This window comes from Petaurus breviceps, unplaced genomic scaffold (assembly GCF_028583685.1).
Source record: "Petaurus breviceps papuanus isolate PSGF00001 unplaced genomic scaffold, PetGlider_PUasm1.0 178, whole genome shotgun sequence".
NCBI lineage: Eukaryota > Metazoa > Chordata > Mammalia > Diprotodontia > Petauridae > Petaurus > Petaurus breviceps.
The window spans coordinates 5888892-5909380 of record NW_027185777.1 but is presented as its reverse complement, the minus strand read 5'-3'; the positions used below and the strand labels follow the sequence as shown (position 1 = coordinate 5909380).

Here is a 20489-nt window from a genome sequence, read left to right as displayed (position 1 = left end):
TCCTCATACAGATCAATCAGTTGGTCTGTCATTAATTCCTGACTATATTCCACCACCAGCACTTGTTGTAGATCACTGTCACCACCATACACTTTTATGCAAAGTACTACCATACATGTGCAAACACACGTGAACATGCTTGTCATGTTAAGAGCTGCCTTCAGGAAGGGTCACCACCCAATGAGGCCAATTAGGCAATATACCGACAGAAGGTTCCTATGTTTGACACATGAAAGTAAAAAAAAAAAACATTGCCCTAGTTGGGTGTCATCCTTTCATGAGCCATTCAAATCCAAACATGATCATACTGCGAATTTTTGTTTATCCTGCAAGATGAATTTTGTGAAAAATGTTTTCTCGTCCAGCAAAGCATACCTAAACCAGGTTACTTGCAAACCAAGGTTCTACTGTACATTAGTAATTTGCAACCAAGCATTAAAATTTTGAGTCTATGTCCTAAAGAGAGTAATCAGTTTTCTTCAATTTATGCATTACTGTTTTAAAATTTTTTAAATTTCTTCTAGATTGTCATTTCACATAATTCTCTTATACAAGGGCTACTCCCTTCTATCAAACATTTAAAGAACAATTAATTTCAATGCTATATAAACCGTTTGGGAAAATTGGTGAAGAAGGAGTCCTACCAAATTCTTTTTATGATATAAATATGGTACTTATACCTAAACTGGGAAGAGTCAAAACAGAAAAAGAAAATTATAGACCAATTTCCCTAATGAATATAGGTGCAAAAATTTTAAAGAAAATATTAGCAAAAAGATGATAACTTATAGCAAGAATAATACACTTTGATCAGGTAGGATTTATGCCAGGATTGCAGGGTTGGTTCAATCAGCATAATTAATCATATCAACAACAAAACTAACAGAAGCCATATGATTATCTCAATAGATGCAGAAAAAGCTTTTGACAAAATGTAACACCCATTCCTATTAAAAACAGTAGAGAACATAGAAATAAATGGAGCCTTCCTTAAAATGATAAGTAGCATCTACCTAAAACCATCAGCAAGTATTATATGTAATGGAAATGAGCTAAATGCATTTCCAGTACGATTGGGAGTGAAACAAGGATGTCCATTATCACCAATGTTATTCAATTGGTACTAGAGACATTAGCTTTAGCAATGAGAAGAAAAGGAAATTTAAGGAATTGGAACAAGCAAGAAGAAACTAAAGTTATCACTCTTTACAGATGATATGATGATATACTTAAAGAATCAGGTAAAAAACTACTTGCAATAATAAACAATTTTAGCAAAGTTGCCGGATATAAAATAAACCCACACAAATCATCAGCATTTCTATATATCACAAGGCTACTCCCAACCTTGGTAAATACTCTTTTTTCCAAGATGCCCAAGTGGACAAGCCTTGATGCTTAGGATCACTTTTTAATTTAATAACACCCTATCTGCCCAAACTAGTTTCTTTGATGTGCTCTTTTTGAGTTAGAAAGTTGTATAATATAGTATATTTTCTTAACTACGTCCACTCCTGAATACGTGAAATAAGTGTTCTCACCTTTATGTTAACAGATGGGAACACTAACATCTCAATCACAATACAAAGCTTCCATTGTTAATAAAGAAATATCATGATATAATAGTCTTATCAATTTTTGTTTTTATTCAAGCTTACATTTAAAAAAAAATGTAACTAGAAATAATGGTTCCAGAATCTAGAAGCATCCTTGACTGAAATATAAGCTTGTTCTCAGACTAGTATTCATATAGTCAGGTTGAAAAAAAAAACCCCAACATTCCCATAGCATCTAACAGTCCTCCCCCACTCAAGTCAAAGTCAACTCTAAGTCATGTCATCATTTCCCTAATGCCATCCATGGTCCTCTTCAAAAACGAAGTACAAACACATCCTGTGAGTAGACTGAGGTGACTGAATGGGGACCCAACTTGTTGGGTAACTCAGCTCATCCTCTCCGTCTTCTTCCCCTTCTCCTCTCCAAAGAAAGATAAATTTTGATGGCCAAAATACCAACATTATAATAAGTAAATACATTTGAATGAACAGGAAATGTCTGTAATTCACAGGAGAATTAGTTTGAAGAAAATAGCGATAGGATGGTACGAACAGCAGAAGCCACTCTATATACTTAGTGCATGGCCTTGAACTCACTGAGGGCCTGCACAGGATTCACATGCTTCTTCTGAGATGCCAGCTTGATTTTCATTTGGATTTTGTCCTGCCTCTCTCTCTTCACCAAGGACTTCTTTTCTGGGGCCTTTAATTCTAGGATACATTAGGAAGGTTGAGGGAAGCCATTCCCTGTGATTTCTGGTACTTGGTACAGGCCACATAAGAGGAATGTTTCACAGATTGTACCACAGCATTCATCAAGTCCCTGGCCATCAGGATTGAGGATACCACACATCTGCTCTAGAGATTACAGACTCCCTGCTCAGGTTCTGAACTCTGCTATGTATGGAACAATGCACTAGCAGTACACAAGAGGTTCTGTTTGCAGACTGAGTTTACACAAAGGTCAGCAATGATTCTTCCCAACTTAGCCATCCTTGATCCTGCCTCAGCAATTTTCTTAGCTGCTCTAATTACACCCGATCTATTTTTAAGGGGTCCTTTTATCTCTGGTAAAATCCGTCTTCATAATCATGATCACATATATCTGTTTTCCCAGGATAATCATATCACTCATCCCATTTGTGGATACTTGGATATCCAGTTTGATCTTCTCTTCTTGAAAGCTTTCTATTCTTGGGGAAGCTGAACTCATACACTTTGACCAACAATAAGTTAATCATCCAGTAATACCAAGTCTTCAGTTTCAAAGTCAGAGTTTTGCAACTCTTCAGGAGTCCTTATCATCAATGCAGCTTTTCTGATGTCCCGAATGATGTCATAACCAATTTCAAGACATCTATCAATTCATTTTAATCCATTTGTTGGTCAGGATCAGAACAGAGAACTTCTATGACAGTTTTCACTTGTTCAGGAAAATGTGGCCTAACTGTATTAGAAAGCAGGCTGGTGACCTCAAGAGCCTTATGAGTATAGAGTCCAGGTTCATAGTTTTCTATCTCTAATGTTTTACGTATGACTGCCCAACGCCTAATGGCACCAAGAGTATGGTCTAGACTAGCACTTCTTAAACTGTGAGTTGCAACCCCAGAAGGGGTTGTGAAAAATTTGGCAACAGTAAAAAGTTTCTGAATGTGAAATGACCAAAAATTAATTAAAAATCAAACACATAATAAATCAGGTGTTTCTGGCAGTACTTGCCCACCTTACAAGGAGCAACTTCACTGCAGCTTTGGTTCTGAATACAAAGCATTCACACTTTGCATTATGTCCTTAGGCCATGCAATGCCTTCACTGCTGAAAGTTGAAAAGGAGTTAAAGTGGAAAAGTTTAAGAAACACTGGTCCAGACCATCAGCATCTTTTTCTCTGAGAGCAGTTGCACACTTGTTTTGAGACATCCAGGTAATAATCCGTGGAAGCTGTCATCAATGGCGTTAGAACCCAGACTTGTTTCTTCCCCCCTGTTCTTTAAATTCTTCCCCCTGTTCTTCAAAAATATCCATGTTTTCCTGGACAGGTTTACTTTGTGGCTTTTCAGTATTGATAACCTGAGGACAGAGGACTTCCCTGACACAAGAACCAGCTCCACACCTTCTTTGTTTGAAATAGAACAGGCTAAGTTAGCAACCTCAATCAGTTTGTAAGCATGCTCATGGGCTTCTTTCCCATGTCCATTCTTTGTCACTTTAATCAGCACCAAAAGCATCACATTAGTTTAAAAAGAAAAGAATCTTTGCAGAGTGATTTTTTCTTGTTATTTTGTCTATTACAAAATTAAGTGCATCATTTCTTTTTTATATCCATCATTCCCTACGGACTCAGAAAGTAGATCCTGTAAGGCTTGTCATATTGCATTGCCCTCTGCAACATGACATTCTCACTGGTCATCATGACTAGAATGTGAATCTGCCATCAGGGGTGCTCCACTGATGATGCTGTCCAGGTGTTCTTCAAGAGAAGGCCTGAAATGATCTTTACGGTTGCTCAGAGGGTCGTTGATTATTTATTTATCAAAGTTATCAAGTACGTAAGCCAGTTCCTCTCTTTTCCACCCTGCCGCTAGGAGGCAGCAGTAGTTGTCATCTAGGCTGCATTGGAGATGCCATTAACACCTTGTTGTAACTGTTTGTTCCTTCTGCTGTAGCTATTTAATCACAGTGACCCACACCTTTCCTCTTGTCTTAGCTACCATATTGTTCAGTTAATCCACTTGAAGTTTTAGGGCTTTATACTTTATGTCTTAATCTTGCTCACTGCCTGCATTTCTAAGTTTCAATATACCATGTTCCACAACTTTCAGCTGAACAAATTAATTTGTAGATAACTGCCATGTTGACAAAAATAAACAAGCAGGTAACAGCTGAGAGCAAAGAAGATACTCAAGCCATGTTACCACACTTTGAAGAGGAACATGGGTCATCTGCCAATTCTCTTCATCAAATCACCTTGTTTCCAAGCATTTCTACAGCGGCCACAAATTCCTGCTTGAGAAACTGACTCTGCTAAGCACTTTTATCTCCCTCCTCCAAGACATTCTCAGTTCCTTGTTCAACTGATACAGATAATACAGGAACCTTCTTAGAACAACCTCTTTTCTTGTTACTGGTGGTGACCAATGTTGTAAAAACCTTTCAATAGTAAGAGTCCTTATCTCTAGACTTTTGGGGTGCTATTTGAAGTTTATGTTGCCAGAATGTACAGCAGTCATTTCTGTGGTGCAGGGTATGTGAGTACAGGAGGAGGATCCCAATGCCCCAATGCTACCAACATCAATGCCACTTTCTCTGCCAGGCAGGTCTTTAGCAATTTTTAAGGAAAACATCTCTTGAAGTCTGCCTGATGAAGATCTTTGGTAGGTATTCCTCCTATCACAGTCTATTCATCTGGACAAGTGACTTAATTGCTCTCAGCCTCAGTTTACTTATCTGTAAAATGGGTACAATAATAGCACCTACATCCCAGAATTGTTGCATGAGTTAATATATATAAAATTCTTTGTAAATCTTAAAACACAATATAAGCGCCAGCTGTCATCATCAATCACTATCATCTTTACTTTTATTTCAGACACAGGGACCAGAACAAATCAGAGATATCTGGATCAGAATGGGAAACAGAGTAGTTCACTTTGGAAGGAATGTCAAATTATGGAATTTGAGAGCTGGAAGTCACTGAGCAGGCAGTCATCCACTCCATATGTGAAGTAAAATGGCTGGACTCGAATTGTGAAGGGCTTCTGATACCAGGCACGGAGCTTAAACTTCATTTGGTGAGTCCTGTTGAACCACTGGAGTTTTTATTGTTCCTTAAAGAGAAGAGTAACATGATTGTGAATTAGGAAAATTATTCAGCCAAGAATACAGAGTTGGGATTGGAGAAGCAGATTTAGAGAAGTTAGGAGACTTAAAACTAGTCTAGGAGAGAAAAGTTAAATGTCTAAAATATGGCAGCTACTGTGGGAATGGAGAAGAGTCTGGACATTGGAATGAGGCTCTGAAAGTTGAAGTCTGACAACTGACTGAATATGTGGAGTGAGGTAAAGAAAAGTGTTGATGTCAATTGACTTCAAGCTTTTAGGCTTGGGTGACTGAAAGATGATATCGCCATTAACATGGACTGTGGGAAAGGAAAGTGAATTCAGTTTTAGAAATGTTGAGTTTGAAGTGTTAATGGACAATGAATGGAAATATTAAAAAAAAAATAAGCTGGGAATATGGGATGGACACCCTGAGAAGTCAGAAGTAAAAGCACAGACATAGCAAACATCTTCATAGAGATTATAACTGAGGCCACTGGAGTAGATAAAATCACCAGGGGATAGAGTGTAGAGAGAGAAGAGGAGAATGTGGAATCAGTAAAAGAAAAACTAAAGAAGCAATCAGAGAAGGAGGAAGGAAGTATAATGTGATGGAAGACAAGAAGAGGAGAGGGTATGAAGAGAGGACAAAGTGGATTTCAGGTGATCCATAACATTCAATAGAGTAAGTAGGTGGCTTAGTACACAGAGTGCCAGGCCTAGAGCCAGGAAGTCTCATCTTCCTGAGTCCAAATCTGGCCTCCGAGACTTACCAGTTGTGTGACCCTGGAAAAGTCACTTAACCTTGTTTGCCTCAGTTTCCTCCTCTGTAAAATGAGCTGGAAAAGGAAATGGCAAACCACTCCAGTATCTTTGCCAATGAAACCCCAAAGGGGTCATGAAGGGTTGTATATGACTGAAAATGATTCATCAATAGCAACAGCAACCCCAGAAGGCTTTATAAAGGCAAGGAGTTTGCACAACTGCAGAAAAAGTTGAGAGTCAAGTCTGGTGACATAAAGGGATCAGAACTGTCCTAAGAAATGGACTTCCAGCAGTGACTGAAATATTTGGGAAACTGAGATGAGACTTAGTGGGGAGATAGACATAGTTCATAGATTACACTGAACATGTCCTTTTACCTAGAAGGCAGCAAATGAGAGATACACACTTAGTATATGTCATGCCTACAAGTAAGGATGTCTTATGCATATATCAAACACAGCATGTCCATAATAGACCTCATTCCCCAACCTCCACCCCACCAAACTCGTCCTCTTCTGAACCCTCCCATTGCTGTAGAGGGCCACCTTTCTCCTAGTCAAATAGGTTTGAAACCTTGCTATCATTCTTTGGGGGTGTGGGGTTAGTTGTGTGTCATTTTTTAAAAATAATTTACTTACTATTAGTTTGCAATATTCAGTTCCATAAGGTTTTGAGTTCCAAGTTGTCTCCCCCTCTTCTTTTCCTCCCCGCCCCCCCCATGGTGGCATGTGATCCAATATAGGTTCTACATATAGCTTTACATTAGTCATTAGTCAAGTTGTAAAGAAGAATTATAACCAATGAAATGAACAACAAGAAAGAAGAAACAAAACAAAACAAAAAAGACAGAGATCAAGTAGTTTGCTTCAACATTTATTCATACTCTGTAATTCTTTTTCTGGAAATGGATAACCTTTTCCATCATGAGTCCTTTGGAGTTGTCTTATAATCTTATATTGCTGAGAAGAGTTCATTCTGTCAAAGCTGGTCATCAAAGATATGATGTGTCTGTAATTGTGTATGATGTTCTCCTAGTTCTACTCCCCTCATTCAGCATCAGTTTATATGACTCTCTAGGTTATTAGGAAGTCCTTCTACTCCTCATTTCTTATAGCGCAATAGTATTCCATTGCATTCATATACCACAGTTTGTTTAGCCATTCCCCAATTGAAAGGCATTCCCCTTGATTTCCACTTCTTTGCCACCACAAAAACAGCTGCTATAAATATTTTTGTACATACAGTCCTTTTCCCATTTGTATGATCTCTTTGGGATACAGCCCTAGACATGGTATTGCTGGGTGAAAGGGTATGAACATTTTTCTAGTCCTTTAGGCATAGTTCCAAATTGCTCTACGGAATGGTTGGATCAGATCACAACTCCACCAACAATGCATGAATGTTCCAATTTTCCCACATCTTCTCCAGCATTTATCATTTTCCTGTTCTGTCATGCTAGCCAATCTGACAGGTGAGATGTGGTACCTAAGATGATTTGCTCTAATCAATAGAAATTTAGAGGATTTTTTCATATGATTATAGATATCTTGAATTTTTTCCTCTGAAAATTGCCTGTTCATATCCTTTGACTGTTTATCAATTGGGGGATGACTTATATTCTTATAAATTTGACTCAGTTCTCTGTATATTTTAGAAATAAGGTCTTTATCAGAGACATGGTTGTAAAAATTCTTTCCTAATTTTCCACTTCCCTCTTAAGCTTGGTTACATTGGCTTTGTTTGTACAAAAACTTTTCATTTTAATATAATCAAAATTATCCATTTTGCATTTTGTAATGCTCTCTATCTCTTGTTTGGTCATAAATTCTTCCCTTTTCCATAAATTTGACAGGTAATCACTATTCCTTGCTTTCCTGGATTGCTTATAGTATCAACCTTTATATCTAAATTATGAACCCATTTTGACTTTACTTTGGTATATGGTGTAAGATATTGGTCTATGCCCAGTTTCTGCCATACTATTTTCCAGTTTTCCCAGCAGTTTTTGTCAAATAGTGAGTTCTTATCCCAGAAACTGGAGTCTTTGGGGTTTTGCATGGCTGTGCCCCATGCCTAGAATTTACTCCTTCAACTCCCCTCTTAGTAGCCTTGATCTCCTTCAAAACAGCTCCAATGACATGTCCTGTAGGAAGCCTTTCCCAGCTCCACCAGCTACTAGAGCCTTCTTTTCTAAGGTTACTTGCATCCATTCTGAAAATATCTTGTATGTGTCTATGTGCGTTTTGTCTCCCCCATTAGAATAGAAACTCTTTGAGGCACAAGATCCTTTTTGCTTTTTATATTCCCAGTGTTTAGTACAATCCCAGCCATAGAGTAAGCACTTAATAAATGCATATTGATTGATCTTGAAGAGTGATTAAGGACTTTCTTAAGCCATCCTCTCTACCTCCTCTCCATTGGAACCTTGGACTCCAGCTCCTAGAAACAACCTGGGCTCTGATTGGTGTGTTTTCACCCTAGCTTGCCTGGATCTAGGCCTTGGCCTGATGTATCCCTCGTGTTTCCTCCACTCCCCACCCCCTTCCAGCTCCTTTTTATGTAGTCTTTCCTCATTAGAATGTAACCTCCTTGGGGACAGGGACTGTCTTGCATTGACTTACTTGCTTGATACATAGTGAGTGCTTACTAAATGCTCTCTCAGTCATCTCTCTATCCATCTATTTATCTGCCATCTATCTATCCATCATCTTACTTGGGAAAGTAGAATAGGGAAATATTCTTTGTACACAAGCCTTCAGAATGATGCCTACTACAGATGGAAATGTCAAGAATCTTTCAAGAGAGAAACAAAGGAAAATATGCCTATTTTTCTCAAAATTTATGTTACAGAGTTGTAGAGAATATAAATCATTGTCATTTTTTTTAGCATTGTCTTACATACAGGAAACATTCACATGGCTTTTTAGCTAGATTTAAGAGTATGTGCCATTCAGTTTAACACTAAATAAAATGTATTTAGAAATACAATTTTGTCACATTTGTGCTGATGGAATGTTTATTTGAAAACTCATGAAGGCCTGTGCATTTTCCCAATTAGAAATTAGAAAATACCTCTTCCACTTAGCTATTTGTATATGTGTAGATTCTAAATGTTTTTTACTAAGTGATGCAGAAATACTTCTATGCAAATATCAGAAAAGGAAATATTTTTAACAACCCCTTTGTCAGTGCGTATGCAAAAACAGAGTGAGATGTTTTGGATTAAATATCCATCAATACATTGGCGATCATTAGCTGCATCTCTTTTTTTTGTCTAACCCAGACAGATGTGCCTGGTCAAGGGAGAGCAAAAGGGATGACATTGTATAATATAAATTATGATCAAGAGATACTCAGGAAGTTAAAGAGGAGTAACAGGAGATTCACAATAGCAATTTTTAGCCTCTCAAATGTTCTTTTTAAAAATCTAATTTAATGAGTTTTTGAGACACTTTAAGTTCTGAACTGTCTCCCTTCTTCCCACTCCACACTAGAAAAGGCTACCATATATATAAAAACATATATGAAAATTTATATATAATATATGTAAAACCATGTTATGTACACTATTCATTAGATTTTTCTTCTCTAGAAGTGGATGGCATCTTCCTTTATAGGTACTTTGTGGTTTATTTGAGTATTTGAGTATATACTCAGACTAGCTTAGTCGTTCTCAGTAGCTGTTACTGTATACAATGCTTTCTTGGTTCTGCTTATTTTGCTCTTCATCAAATATACTTTAAAGGAAAAGAAATCAGAAATATATAGAATCTGTAGCTCTTTGGTGCTTCCTATTCAGCCCTTGAAGCAATAATGAAAAAAAATCCCATTACAATTACATTGTTACTAAGAGTGACATTTGGGGAGGCTAGGTTGTGCAGTGAATAGAGCACCAGCCCTGAAGTCCAAATCCGGGTTCAAATCCAGTCTCAGACATTTATCACTTACTAGCCATGTGACCTTGGGCAAGGTGCTTAACCCCAACTGCCCTCCAAAAAGCAAAAAAGAGACAACTCTAAGAGTGATATTATGTCTTATGATGGTATAGTTTGCCCTTGAAGAGGAGAGAAGAAAATGCATGTCCCTCCCTTGGGTCAAACTTGATTAGTTACTTGACTGCCTTTTTTTTTTTTTAAACCCTCTCCTCTTCCAAAAAACTGTTTTGTTACAAGGGCTACAACTCTGCCCAGGGGAAGGGGAGAAATAAATTATATCTATATTCTCTGTGTCTTTCCTGATTAAGTACCTGATTTTTTTTCTTTTTAACCTAAGTACAGGGCTTCATGTTCATGAGATGTAGACTTCATCTTGTTAGGTTTTTGACTGTCAGGATCTTTTTGAATACTGATTTTTATCATCAGTCTAATCAACAGACAAGCACTTATTCATACATTTAATTAAAGTATTAAATTAATCATTTACTAATTAAGAAAAAGGCCAATTGATGTAAAAATTTGCTTGGTCTTTCTGGATATTCTGGTCCTCCTATTAAGTATATATATATATATATATATATATATATATATATATATATATATATACTGTGTACTGGGCATTTGGGATACCAAGACAAAAGTGAAACAACTCCTGCCCTCAAGGAGCTTACATTCTCTCAGAGGAAACAGCATATAGATAGATAAGAAGATGCAAAATTATATGTTTTGACCAAAGTATTTTTAATTATACCCCCAACTTTAAGTCGTCTGTAACTTTTACAAGTATGCCTGCCATCTATGCTATTTAAATTATTGATAGAACTCTTCATCAGAGGGCAGCACTCCAACAAGAGAATTCTCTCTGGGCTGGCATTAATCCTTTCATTAATATTGTTTGAGTACAATTGGTCAGCTTATTTAATATATCAACACAATTATACTATCACCCAACTAATATTTCCTCATCTCCTTAAGGAAATCATTAGAGACTTTTTGAAATGATTTCTTGTAGTAAAGCTATAACTATGTCTGCAGAAGCTTACTGGTCTACCAATCTAAGCGTTCTGACAAAAAAAAAGAAAAATAGAATGGATGACTTTACCAACAAACCAAGATCAAGAAGCATCAAGCAGCCATTCTGTACAATGCACTGTGCCAGAGTAGGGGAGATAAAAAAATAAATGAGGGAGGGGCAGCCAGGTAGAGCACCAGCTCCAGTGTCGGGACGACCTGGGGATCGAATCCGGGCTCCAACACTTGGCACCCACCCAGAAACACCTGGCCATGTAACCTTGAGCAAGTTACTTAACCCCGATTGCTTTAAAATAAATAAATGAGACATAACCCTGACCTCAGGGAGGTTCCAGTCTAATGAAAAGGGAATGGTTAGGGGGAATATAAAATACTTATAGAGATAAATATAACGCATGAGAAAACTTTTTTAATGTACCCCTGCAGCCTTTAGATTAGGTGTTCCCGACTTCCATTCTTAAATGCTCACGGAAGACCCTTCAATACTCTTTTTTAGAACTTTGCCAGGGATCGCCCAATCTTATTGGCCTATGGCTTTGCAGAACCCACTTTCTTCCCCTTTTGGAAAATCAAGTTATTTCTTCTTTCTAATCAATACAATCCAGAACTTCCAGTAAACTTTTTGGAAGAAATTCTTTCAGCAAATTCTGCTTCCTGGGTCAGGATGGTTTTCTTTGGGTAATTTTCTCAGTCCCTCCGCAGTTACTGCTGCTGTAGCTCTCCCAGTGGCTGATACAGAAAAGAACAGATTAACGGAACTCGGAACTACATTTCCCAGTTTACTCTCCTCTGGTGTCTCCCCCTTTAGAGCCGAGGTGGGCGATTCCATAGGGCACTCGCTCACTCTCCCTACAGAGCTGTCCTAACCAGGACGAGGCTTAGCTAGGCTAAGGGGTGGGAGGCGCTTGCATTCACTTGGGCTCCAGCAAAAACCTGCCCAATGCAGCAGACGTTGCTGCTACCCACCAGCGGACTCCACTACAGCACAATGCAGCACTGAGGCGGCCAGAGAGGCTGCAGCCGCAAGCCAGCCCTAGGAGGTGCCGCAGCCGCACCGGGCTCGGCAGTCATCCGCAGGCAGGCAGTGCCTGGTGCTTCGGACTAGGGCGGAAGGCAGGAGAAGGCGAGGGAGGAGAGAGCGCCCGTCTGCCAACCGCCGAGAGGAGAAAGGAGGAGAGAGAAAAAGAGAGGGAAGGAGAGGAGAGAGGAGAAGAGAGCAGAGAGGAGAGGGAGCGCCCGCCGGGCTGCATAGCCGCGGCTCCACCATGAGCATCGCTCCCTGAGCATCATCCCTCGCTGGGGCAGGCTGAAGGGCAGGGGAGAGCCATGCGGGCTGCGGGGGCTGCGGCTCTGCTTCCCTGGCTGCTTCTGGGCATCTCGGGCATCTTCCCGCTGGCTCTGTGCAGGTTGCCAGGTAAGTTCCCCACCGTTCCTGACTGCGGGATGGAGGGAGCTCCGCGACGCACACAGGCCACTTGCTCACTGGCAGATTGCAGGGATGCGCTGGAAAGAGGGAATCCCATTGCCCGGATGTCTGAGAGCAATTGTTTTTATGCGGGTGTAGAGGAGTAAAACCAAAAGGGACGGGGTGCGTGTGTGTTTCTGTGGTCGTGTGGGGCCGGAGCCTCTGGAGAAGGATTTTTTCTTCTTCTTTTCTTTCTGCAGCCTGGGAGAGCTGGGGAAGGGGGATGCCCAGTCTTTGGGCCCCGAGCCTGGAAGCTGCCTCTGGGGTGCACGGGACCAGGGCTCTGGGGCCGAGTCGGTCCCCCAGGAGGATTGGGGGAATTCCGGGGAGCCCGGGGACTCTTAGGCTGGGAGCTTCCCAGAGGGGGACTTTTTTGTTGTTGTTCGTTTGGAGGGATGGGGGAATGCATCGTGGGAAGGGCACGACCGAGTAGTTGGGCAACCTTTTGGTTCGGGGTGATGATTTTCGTCTCCTCTCCTCTTTCTTGGCTCCGCTCGCCCCCTCCACTTGTCCCACCCCGGAGGAGACGCCTTGTTGACGGAGCTGGAGAGAAGGAACGAAAACCGCTTTCTGGAGCGAGAGAATATTGTGCCCCTCCGGCTCATCTACCGCTCGGGAGGCGAGGACCAAACTCGCCATGACGTGCTCACCACTCGCATTCGAGCCGCCCCGGCTGGCGGCGGCACCGGCGACGGGCAGGTGAGCGGAGGGCTACCCTCGGAGGTGTGTGTTGTGAAGCAGAGGGCGGAGGAGAGGTGGGCCTGGTTGGTTTCCCCTACGTCCCTTGCCAGCTACCCGGGAGCTGCCACTCCGACAGGATTTCTGTTGCCTCGGAGACAAGGTGCCTTCCTTAACACAGGCGGCCTCCATCCATCCAAATGCTAGTCATGTCGGATGCTCACTGCAGAACGGGTGACTTGGCCAGGCGGGAGGGGTGAGGGGTGGGGGGAGAATGCTTGGCTCATCTCAAGTTCAAGTTTCTGCAGGATACCCCCAAGCTTGGGCAGTGACTCGGCCATAGCAGAAAAGGACAGATGGCCACTTTATTCTCTGTTTCTAAAAACAGAGAGAGGAAAAATGGATATATTCATATTGATGAGTGAGAACAGTGTTGTAATGGGACAGAAGTAGGATGAGTTTTTACTCCAGAAGAGAAGACTTTGTATTTTAGTAACCTTCTCTGTAATAATTAAAAACAAATTGGATTAAGGAGGCAAAAAAAAAAAAGCCAAAACAAAACAACCATCCCTCTCCACCTCGTCCTGTTAGATTTACAGCTCCCTGATTTGCGCATACCAAGAAGGGTGCCCATCCTCCAACTTCCTAAAAAGGTATATCTCTTGTTAAGAAAGAATTTTTAGATAAAATCATCCTCAAACATGTTGTTTGGAAATATTTCAATGGTTTAATTTTTAATTAGTGTACTATGGTTCCGTTAATATTAGGATGCTATACCTTACCTGAAAATTTATTTGGAGCTTGTAAGTTAAAATGCCATAAATATTAATAGTGATGTAAATATTTGATATGTTTACAAAAATTGCACTGACAATTCACATGGAAATGCAGGAGATTTTCCTTTATTTGGTGCAGTCCTTGTAACTGAAGATTCACATAGACCTGGTTGAAACAAAATTATACTGAAATTTTTTTCTTATCTGATGATGTCCATCAATAGATATCTCATCAAGAATAGTTCTTTGGGAGCTTTTCTTGTATATTTGACAGTCACAGGAACTTCCAGAGAAATATAATTGAAGTGCTGTTTACATAGAGCAGATGCTGTGTTTGCTTTTGTAGAATTTACATTTATTTCCACATATTTTAATTCTTTTAAAAGTTTACTAATGTATGGTAGTAAGATATCTTCCTCCTGACATGATTTCACTGATGTAGAGAATTTCCAGTGAAGAAATTCCCTCTACCAATGGAGATGGCCTCTGTTGTGTGACTAATAGTTTTAGAGAGATTCCAGGATCCTGAAGGGCTTGAGTGACTTACTCAGGGTCATGCAGTCAGTATGTCAGAGAGCCTAGAGCTTTGAACCTAGATCTTCCCCACTCAGAGTCCAGTACTCCACCTATTTCTGACTCTCCATGAACTTTGCTAGGCAGCCTTTCAGATGTTCTAAAGGGTCACAATAATAATTATTTTTATTAATGGTAAATCTTTATGAGCTAACTAGCACTGTCTGTATGTACTAACTGTAATTAAGGGTAGTTTTACCCCAAGATTCTGTTTTTCCTGTTTTGATTGATTCATAGCTTTAAGTGAAAGTAAGGACCCACTTTTTCTTACTATTCATACAGTTTCATTTTAACCTTTAATAGGAATGCCCCTGTAGCAGTCAACTTTAGGTGACTCTCTTTAAAATGTAGCATAAAATTTTTCTGGCATAGGAAGGGCCTCTCAAGACAATAAGTTGAAGAGAAAGTGTAAACCTGCATCAGTAGAGGGAATTTTCTTCTCTGGGACTACCCTATATCATCGAAAGCACAATTCCAAGTCCCTATTTTTTTTGGCAAAGGAAGGAAGTTTGCTCCTTTGTAAAATGGAGTTGGAACTATTGAATCTCTGAGGGTCCCTTCCAGTTTTAACTTTCAGAGACCCATCTCTCCTTCCCCAATTCTTTCTTTCCACTATGTTAGAGCTAAGCTTCTTAACCTTTGAAAGTTCATAGATTCATACATTGTTAGAACTGGAAAAATCTCCAGATCATTACTTATGACCACAATGTTCTAGAGGTTCATTATTTCTTAAAAGTGAGTTGATAAAAGCATGTAATTACAAAAGCATATATTCATATACTTTTATTTTAATGGGAATTATGTTTAACTTACATTATTTATCCAGAAAAAGTATATGTATATCTATATCTATGTAAATGCATATATGTCTATATAAACACATCTCTTTCTTGGTGTCTGTATCTATATTTAGCTACCAGCTAGCTTTTTTTAAAAATTTTTTTCAACTATAGAATTCAATGATGTTTTCCAAAAAGTTCTCAAATCTCATGGGATAATAGATTCTATGGATTGCCCTTCTTGGCTTCTTTCTCCCTCATCACTATTCTCTTTCCTCCAACTGACTGTCATTATCCAACGAAATGGTCAGACTTTATTAAACATAAATTATTATTACATATCAGAAACAAAAATATCCAGGGGTGGGGAACTAAGGCCTGGAGACCATGTGACCCTCTGGGTCCTCAAATGTGGTCCTTTGACTGAATCCAAGCTTCATCTGTTCTGTGAAATTTAGATTCAGTCAAAGGGCTGCACTTGAGGACCTAGAGCATCATATGTGGCCTTAGGGCTGAAGGAGATTTGTTCTGTGAAGTTTGGATAGATGATGTTTCTTATAAATGTGACTATTATAAGAAACCACCCAGTGGTATCTTTGAAGTCACTTGAAAACCATTACCCTAGAAGATTAAAGCAAGTTTTCTTGGCAACTTCTGTCTTTATGCCATTGACATTCCCTGGTAACTAGCATTTCCTATTATATGAGCTCACATTAACTTCTAGGATTAAAACTAGTTGTGGGAGCTGGAATCAGATAAGGATAATTAATCTCTAAGCACAGGGGAGCAAAGAAAAAGTGAAAAGAGCTCCTGTGCTCAAGAAATTTATATATAGGTGGGATAAGACAACCTGTTCACAAAGAAGTTTCTGCACAATCCATACAGGGTCAGTACAAGTTGAAAATGCCCAGTGGTCTTAGGCATCCCTTTCTTGGAAATAGGAAGTTAAAGTGTTTCTTCCATTTTGGTGTTTGCATTGTTTCTATGAGAACAGTCTACTAGTTCAGTAAAGCTATGTGCTTCTCTTTCTAATGCCCATGACATTGCATTTAAAAAATAATTTTAGTGATATCTTTTTTTGTGCTAAGAATGTAGCCATAATTTTTGTCTGGTTTGTACATTATGCTCATAATCCTATAGAAGTGTTTGTTTTTTTTAACCAACTTCCTTTCCATTTAACAACGAAATTTGTATTCCTAAATTCCTTCCTCTAAGTCTATATGATTAATGTAATAATCATAGATTGTAAAAATGAAGTTTTAACTGAAAATAAGAACTGAATCTAATTGTTTTGTTAGTTCCACTAATGAATGCCTGTGAATATAATTAAATTAATATAATTATTAAGACTTAAACAAAAATGTAGTTACTTTATAATGAAAAATACTTCATCAACTTTTCCAGAGTACCACTTCATATATTTATGATATTACTGTGGTGGGTTAAATGGTGCCCAACTTGCCGGAAGGAATTTACCATACTTTTAAAAGTGTGTTAGACCTTATAGTATTTGGTATACTTAAGTAGCATGGGGGTGATTTTGAAGGCTAGGGCTAATAGAGCATGTGCTATAGCATATTATTATAAAATTTGGCTTTATACAGTCTCTTGGATGGACAGAATGTCTGTTGAAAGACCAGTCTTGCCAAGTCCAAATGGATTCATCACCTCGAGGAGTTATGTTTGGTGACCTAAGCAAAAATGCTTCCTCTCACTCCCTCTTGACTCCCCCTGCTTCCCCTCCCTCCCAGTCACAGCAACTCAGAATCTGATTACCGAGGGGCTTTCATCTGTGTTGGTGGAAGGAATACTCGTACTAAGAAAATTAGAAAGAACTCTGTTTCTTTTGATTAGAGTTCTTCAGTTAATTATCCAATCAGTAAACATTTATAAGCACCTACTCTGTGCCACCCATTGTGCTATTCAGATAAGTTTTGGTTTAGACACGATTTCACTGGCATAAGGAGCTCCTGCTACCGCAGCTCATATTTCCAATGCTGATCAATAACTGTTCTTCATTTAACAATTTTCCAAAGTTGTTTGGGGGCAATGAGGGGTTAGGCTACTTTCCCAGGGCCACACAGTCAGTATCATGTCAGAGGAAGATCTTGAACCCAGACTTCTTTATTTCTTCTCCACTGGCAGGATCAGGTCCATTACTAATAGCTGAACATTAGCAATATGTTACCTCTGAATGTCACAAAAAGTTTCCAGGAACAGACTACAGCACAATACTCATTAATTATGCATTCAAAGCAACTGTATAACTTGCTTCATTTTTATCTCCAAAATGTGATCAATACAGCTATACTTCTTCTTTGTAAAAACATATTGAGTTCTGCAGAGACATTGATTATTTGGTCAGAATGCAATCCCTGTTCTTGAGTATGAGGCCATACTATACGTGGTTTCTTAAACTCACAGTTGCACAGACTCATGTTTCCTTTTTAAATATCAAAGATGTTTGTTGGGCTATACATGGAAATGTAAAAATGGCCCAGTGCCTTGTTTGTGATGCTCATGACAAGGACACTTGACTAAGGGAAGTCTTTAATACTTTTAAAAAATTTGCATTATGGTAAAACATCAGTAGCCCAAAATCGAGGCACAGACCCTTTCTGGGCCTTTGAAAAATGTCCACAAAACCTGAAGACACTCAGCTCTTCAGTCCCACAGACAACAAGGTAGTTTGAAACATTAGGCCTCATCCTTTCATCTGGCCTGAAATAACGTGTGCTGAGTGCATTTCTATTTCTCATTTGCTTTCAATTCAGTGCAACAAACAGTTTAACCGAAAGCACTGATTAAGTATGTATTTGCATGCATTTCATATTGGATCTTTTTGACCCCTGGAAAAATAAAACCTGGTGGTCATATTATTACAACTCCCTGGTCTAACTGTGCTCCTTTAGTTACCAATTATAGATTGGTCCATATTTTCTAGCATTCTCTTTGTCCTTCTCCAGCCAAGCATAAGTACCTTACTAGCTGTGTGACTCTGGGCAAGTCATTTAACTTTTTCCTGCTTAGGTTTCCTCTTCTGTAAAATAAGAATAATAGTAGCTACCTCCCAGAGTTGTTGTAGGGGTCAGACGAAATAATAATTACAATGCACTTAGCACAATGCCTGGCACATAGTAAGCCCTTAGTAAATGTTAGCTATCATGATCATCATCATCATTATATAATACTGTTAAAAATCAGGTTCTTTGAAGTTCTCCTTCCTTTTCCTCTAATACAATGCACAAATGTAACATTAATTTTTTTTGGAGGGGGGAGGCAAGGCAATTGGGGTTAAATGACTTGCCCAGGGTTACACAGCTAGTAAGTGTCAAATGTCTAAGGGTGGATTTGAACTCAGGTCCTCCTGACTCCAGGGCAGGTGCTCTATTCACGGCACAACTTAGCTGCCCCTAACATTCATTCTTAAAAATGATTTTTGTCTGCCTTTCATTTTCTTCAGCATTTTATTCTTTGCTTCTGATGTTTTTATCTCCCTACAAATGGAATCTCCTCTTGTCAGAAACCATTATTTTCAGTAGATGACCTATTTGTGTCTTTACTCTCTTTTTGAGGGAAGGTGATGATATCACCAAAGGGGTCAGATAGTTCCAAGACCATGGACTGAAGAATGTGACAACCTCCTCTTTATAACACTTGGGATAATTAGTGATGACTGGAAAGAAAATCCAGATACACAGGAGCTATGCACCATTTTTCTGACTCTTTCTTACATGCATAGCTAAGTAAGGATGAGCCACACTCAAAAATTGTGCTGCTTAAATTTGGGAATTCTGAGTCAGCTTGACAGTGAATTGATTGTAGCACTGCTTCCCTTGCATAAACAGAACTCCCAGGAGTTTTTGCTTTGGTTAAGTATTTTGCAGGAGTAATGTAAACATTTTTTAAAATGTGAATTTGTTAAAAAAACAAAAAAGCTGAATATTAACAAAGTGGTAAAATTGATCAAAGCTTTATATGCTGCTGGAGAAAGAGGAAGGGTCAGTAGGACTGCTTGTCAGTTGTTTCTGGAATATGTCATCTGCAAATTTACAAAAGTAAAATTCACAAGTGCACATTTTTCTCGAAGTCCCGTTTCTACACTACTGGATCCCATTCCTTATAGTTCTCTTGGGATTCTCCTGCTCCTTATATCTCTAGGAATTAGGAGTGGTACTTAATGATTTTATAATGCACAAAAGCATCCAGGACGGCATAAACACTCCACTACTTACACAGGAAAAACTTCAGGGGTTTAAAGATTGACAAGGAACACCCAAGAATGTCAAAGGGCTGGAGTATGTTTTGTGTTCCCTGTTTATGTCTACAATATTTACCAGATGGGAAGAATTGTTTGGTTTTTTTCCCTTGTAGAATCCTATATTCTGAGATGTTCCATAGTAGGGGTCAGCAATGTTGCTGGCCCTGAGTGATGCTCATAGGCCTAAACAAATACCTGTGGAAACTACTGGCAGGCATTAGAATAGAAGGGGGAAAATGTGTGTATATGTGGAAGGGGAAAATGGAGCCAAGAGGGTGGAGAGAAACTAGGAAGTTGTCTGAGTTCTATCTGCTTTCCCCGGAAAACAATGTTAAACCAAGTCTCGGAAAGAATTCTAGAGCAAGAGAATCCACAAAAAGACAGAGTAAAACAGATTTTAAACCAATATAACTTAGAAGGATTTTAGGAAAGGTCTGTCTCACTTGGGTAAAAGGGAAGTGCAGCCCAGCACAGAGGGTGTTTGGGCAAGCCATTGGGAGGCTCTTAGCCATAGCACAGATCAGCAACTGAGTCCCCAAGGTTCTGACTCAGCAAACCAGTGGTACAGCAGGCCAGCGGTGAGGCCTCCAGCCCCAGTGCAGCAGGCAAACTGCCAACCTGGGAACCCCCAGCACAACAGGTGCAACTAGACTGGGCCATCCCAGTGCAGTGGGCAAGCTGCCAGCACCCAAGGCCTTGGTGCAGAAAACCAGTGAACAGGCCCTTTGCCTCAGACCCCCAGTGCAGGAAGCTTGGGACAGTGCCCCCTACCAAAAAATTATTTTTATAGAACTAGAAAAAACAATAACAAAATTCATCTGGAAGAACAAAAAGTCAAGAATATCCAGGGAAT

At 39.5% G+C, this 20489-nt stretch overlaps 1 protein-coding gene and 1 pseudogene across 9 annotated transcripts in view; one reads left to right on the top strand and one right to left on the bottom strand.

Moving 5' to 3' along the window:
- Window positions 1-2130: 2130 nt before the first annotated feature.
- LOC138159822 (catenin alpha-1-like) lies at window positions 2131-4784 on the bottom strand (annotated as a pseudogene).
- A 7127-nt stretch (window positions 4785-11911) lies between these two features.
- The window catches only part of ADAM22 (ADAM metallopeptidase domain 22), a 270825-nt gene continuing 262247 nt past the window's right edge, over window positions 11912-20489 (top strand). For 2 of the 9 annotated variants that reach the window (XM_069086210.1, XM_069086211.1), the window contains exons 1-2: window positions 11912-12518; window positions 13093-13268. In XM_069086210.1, the coding sequence (XP_068942311.1) occupies window positions 12431-12518; window positions 13093-13268 (264 nt within the window). In that variant the 5' untranslated portion in view covers window positions 11912-12430. Of the gene's footprint in view, window positions 12519-13092; window positions 13293-20489 lie in introns of all 9 variants that reach the window. The other 7 variants (XM_069086208.1, XM_069086209.1, XM_069086205.1 and 4 more) reach the window with 5 other exon arrangements.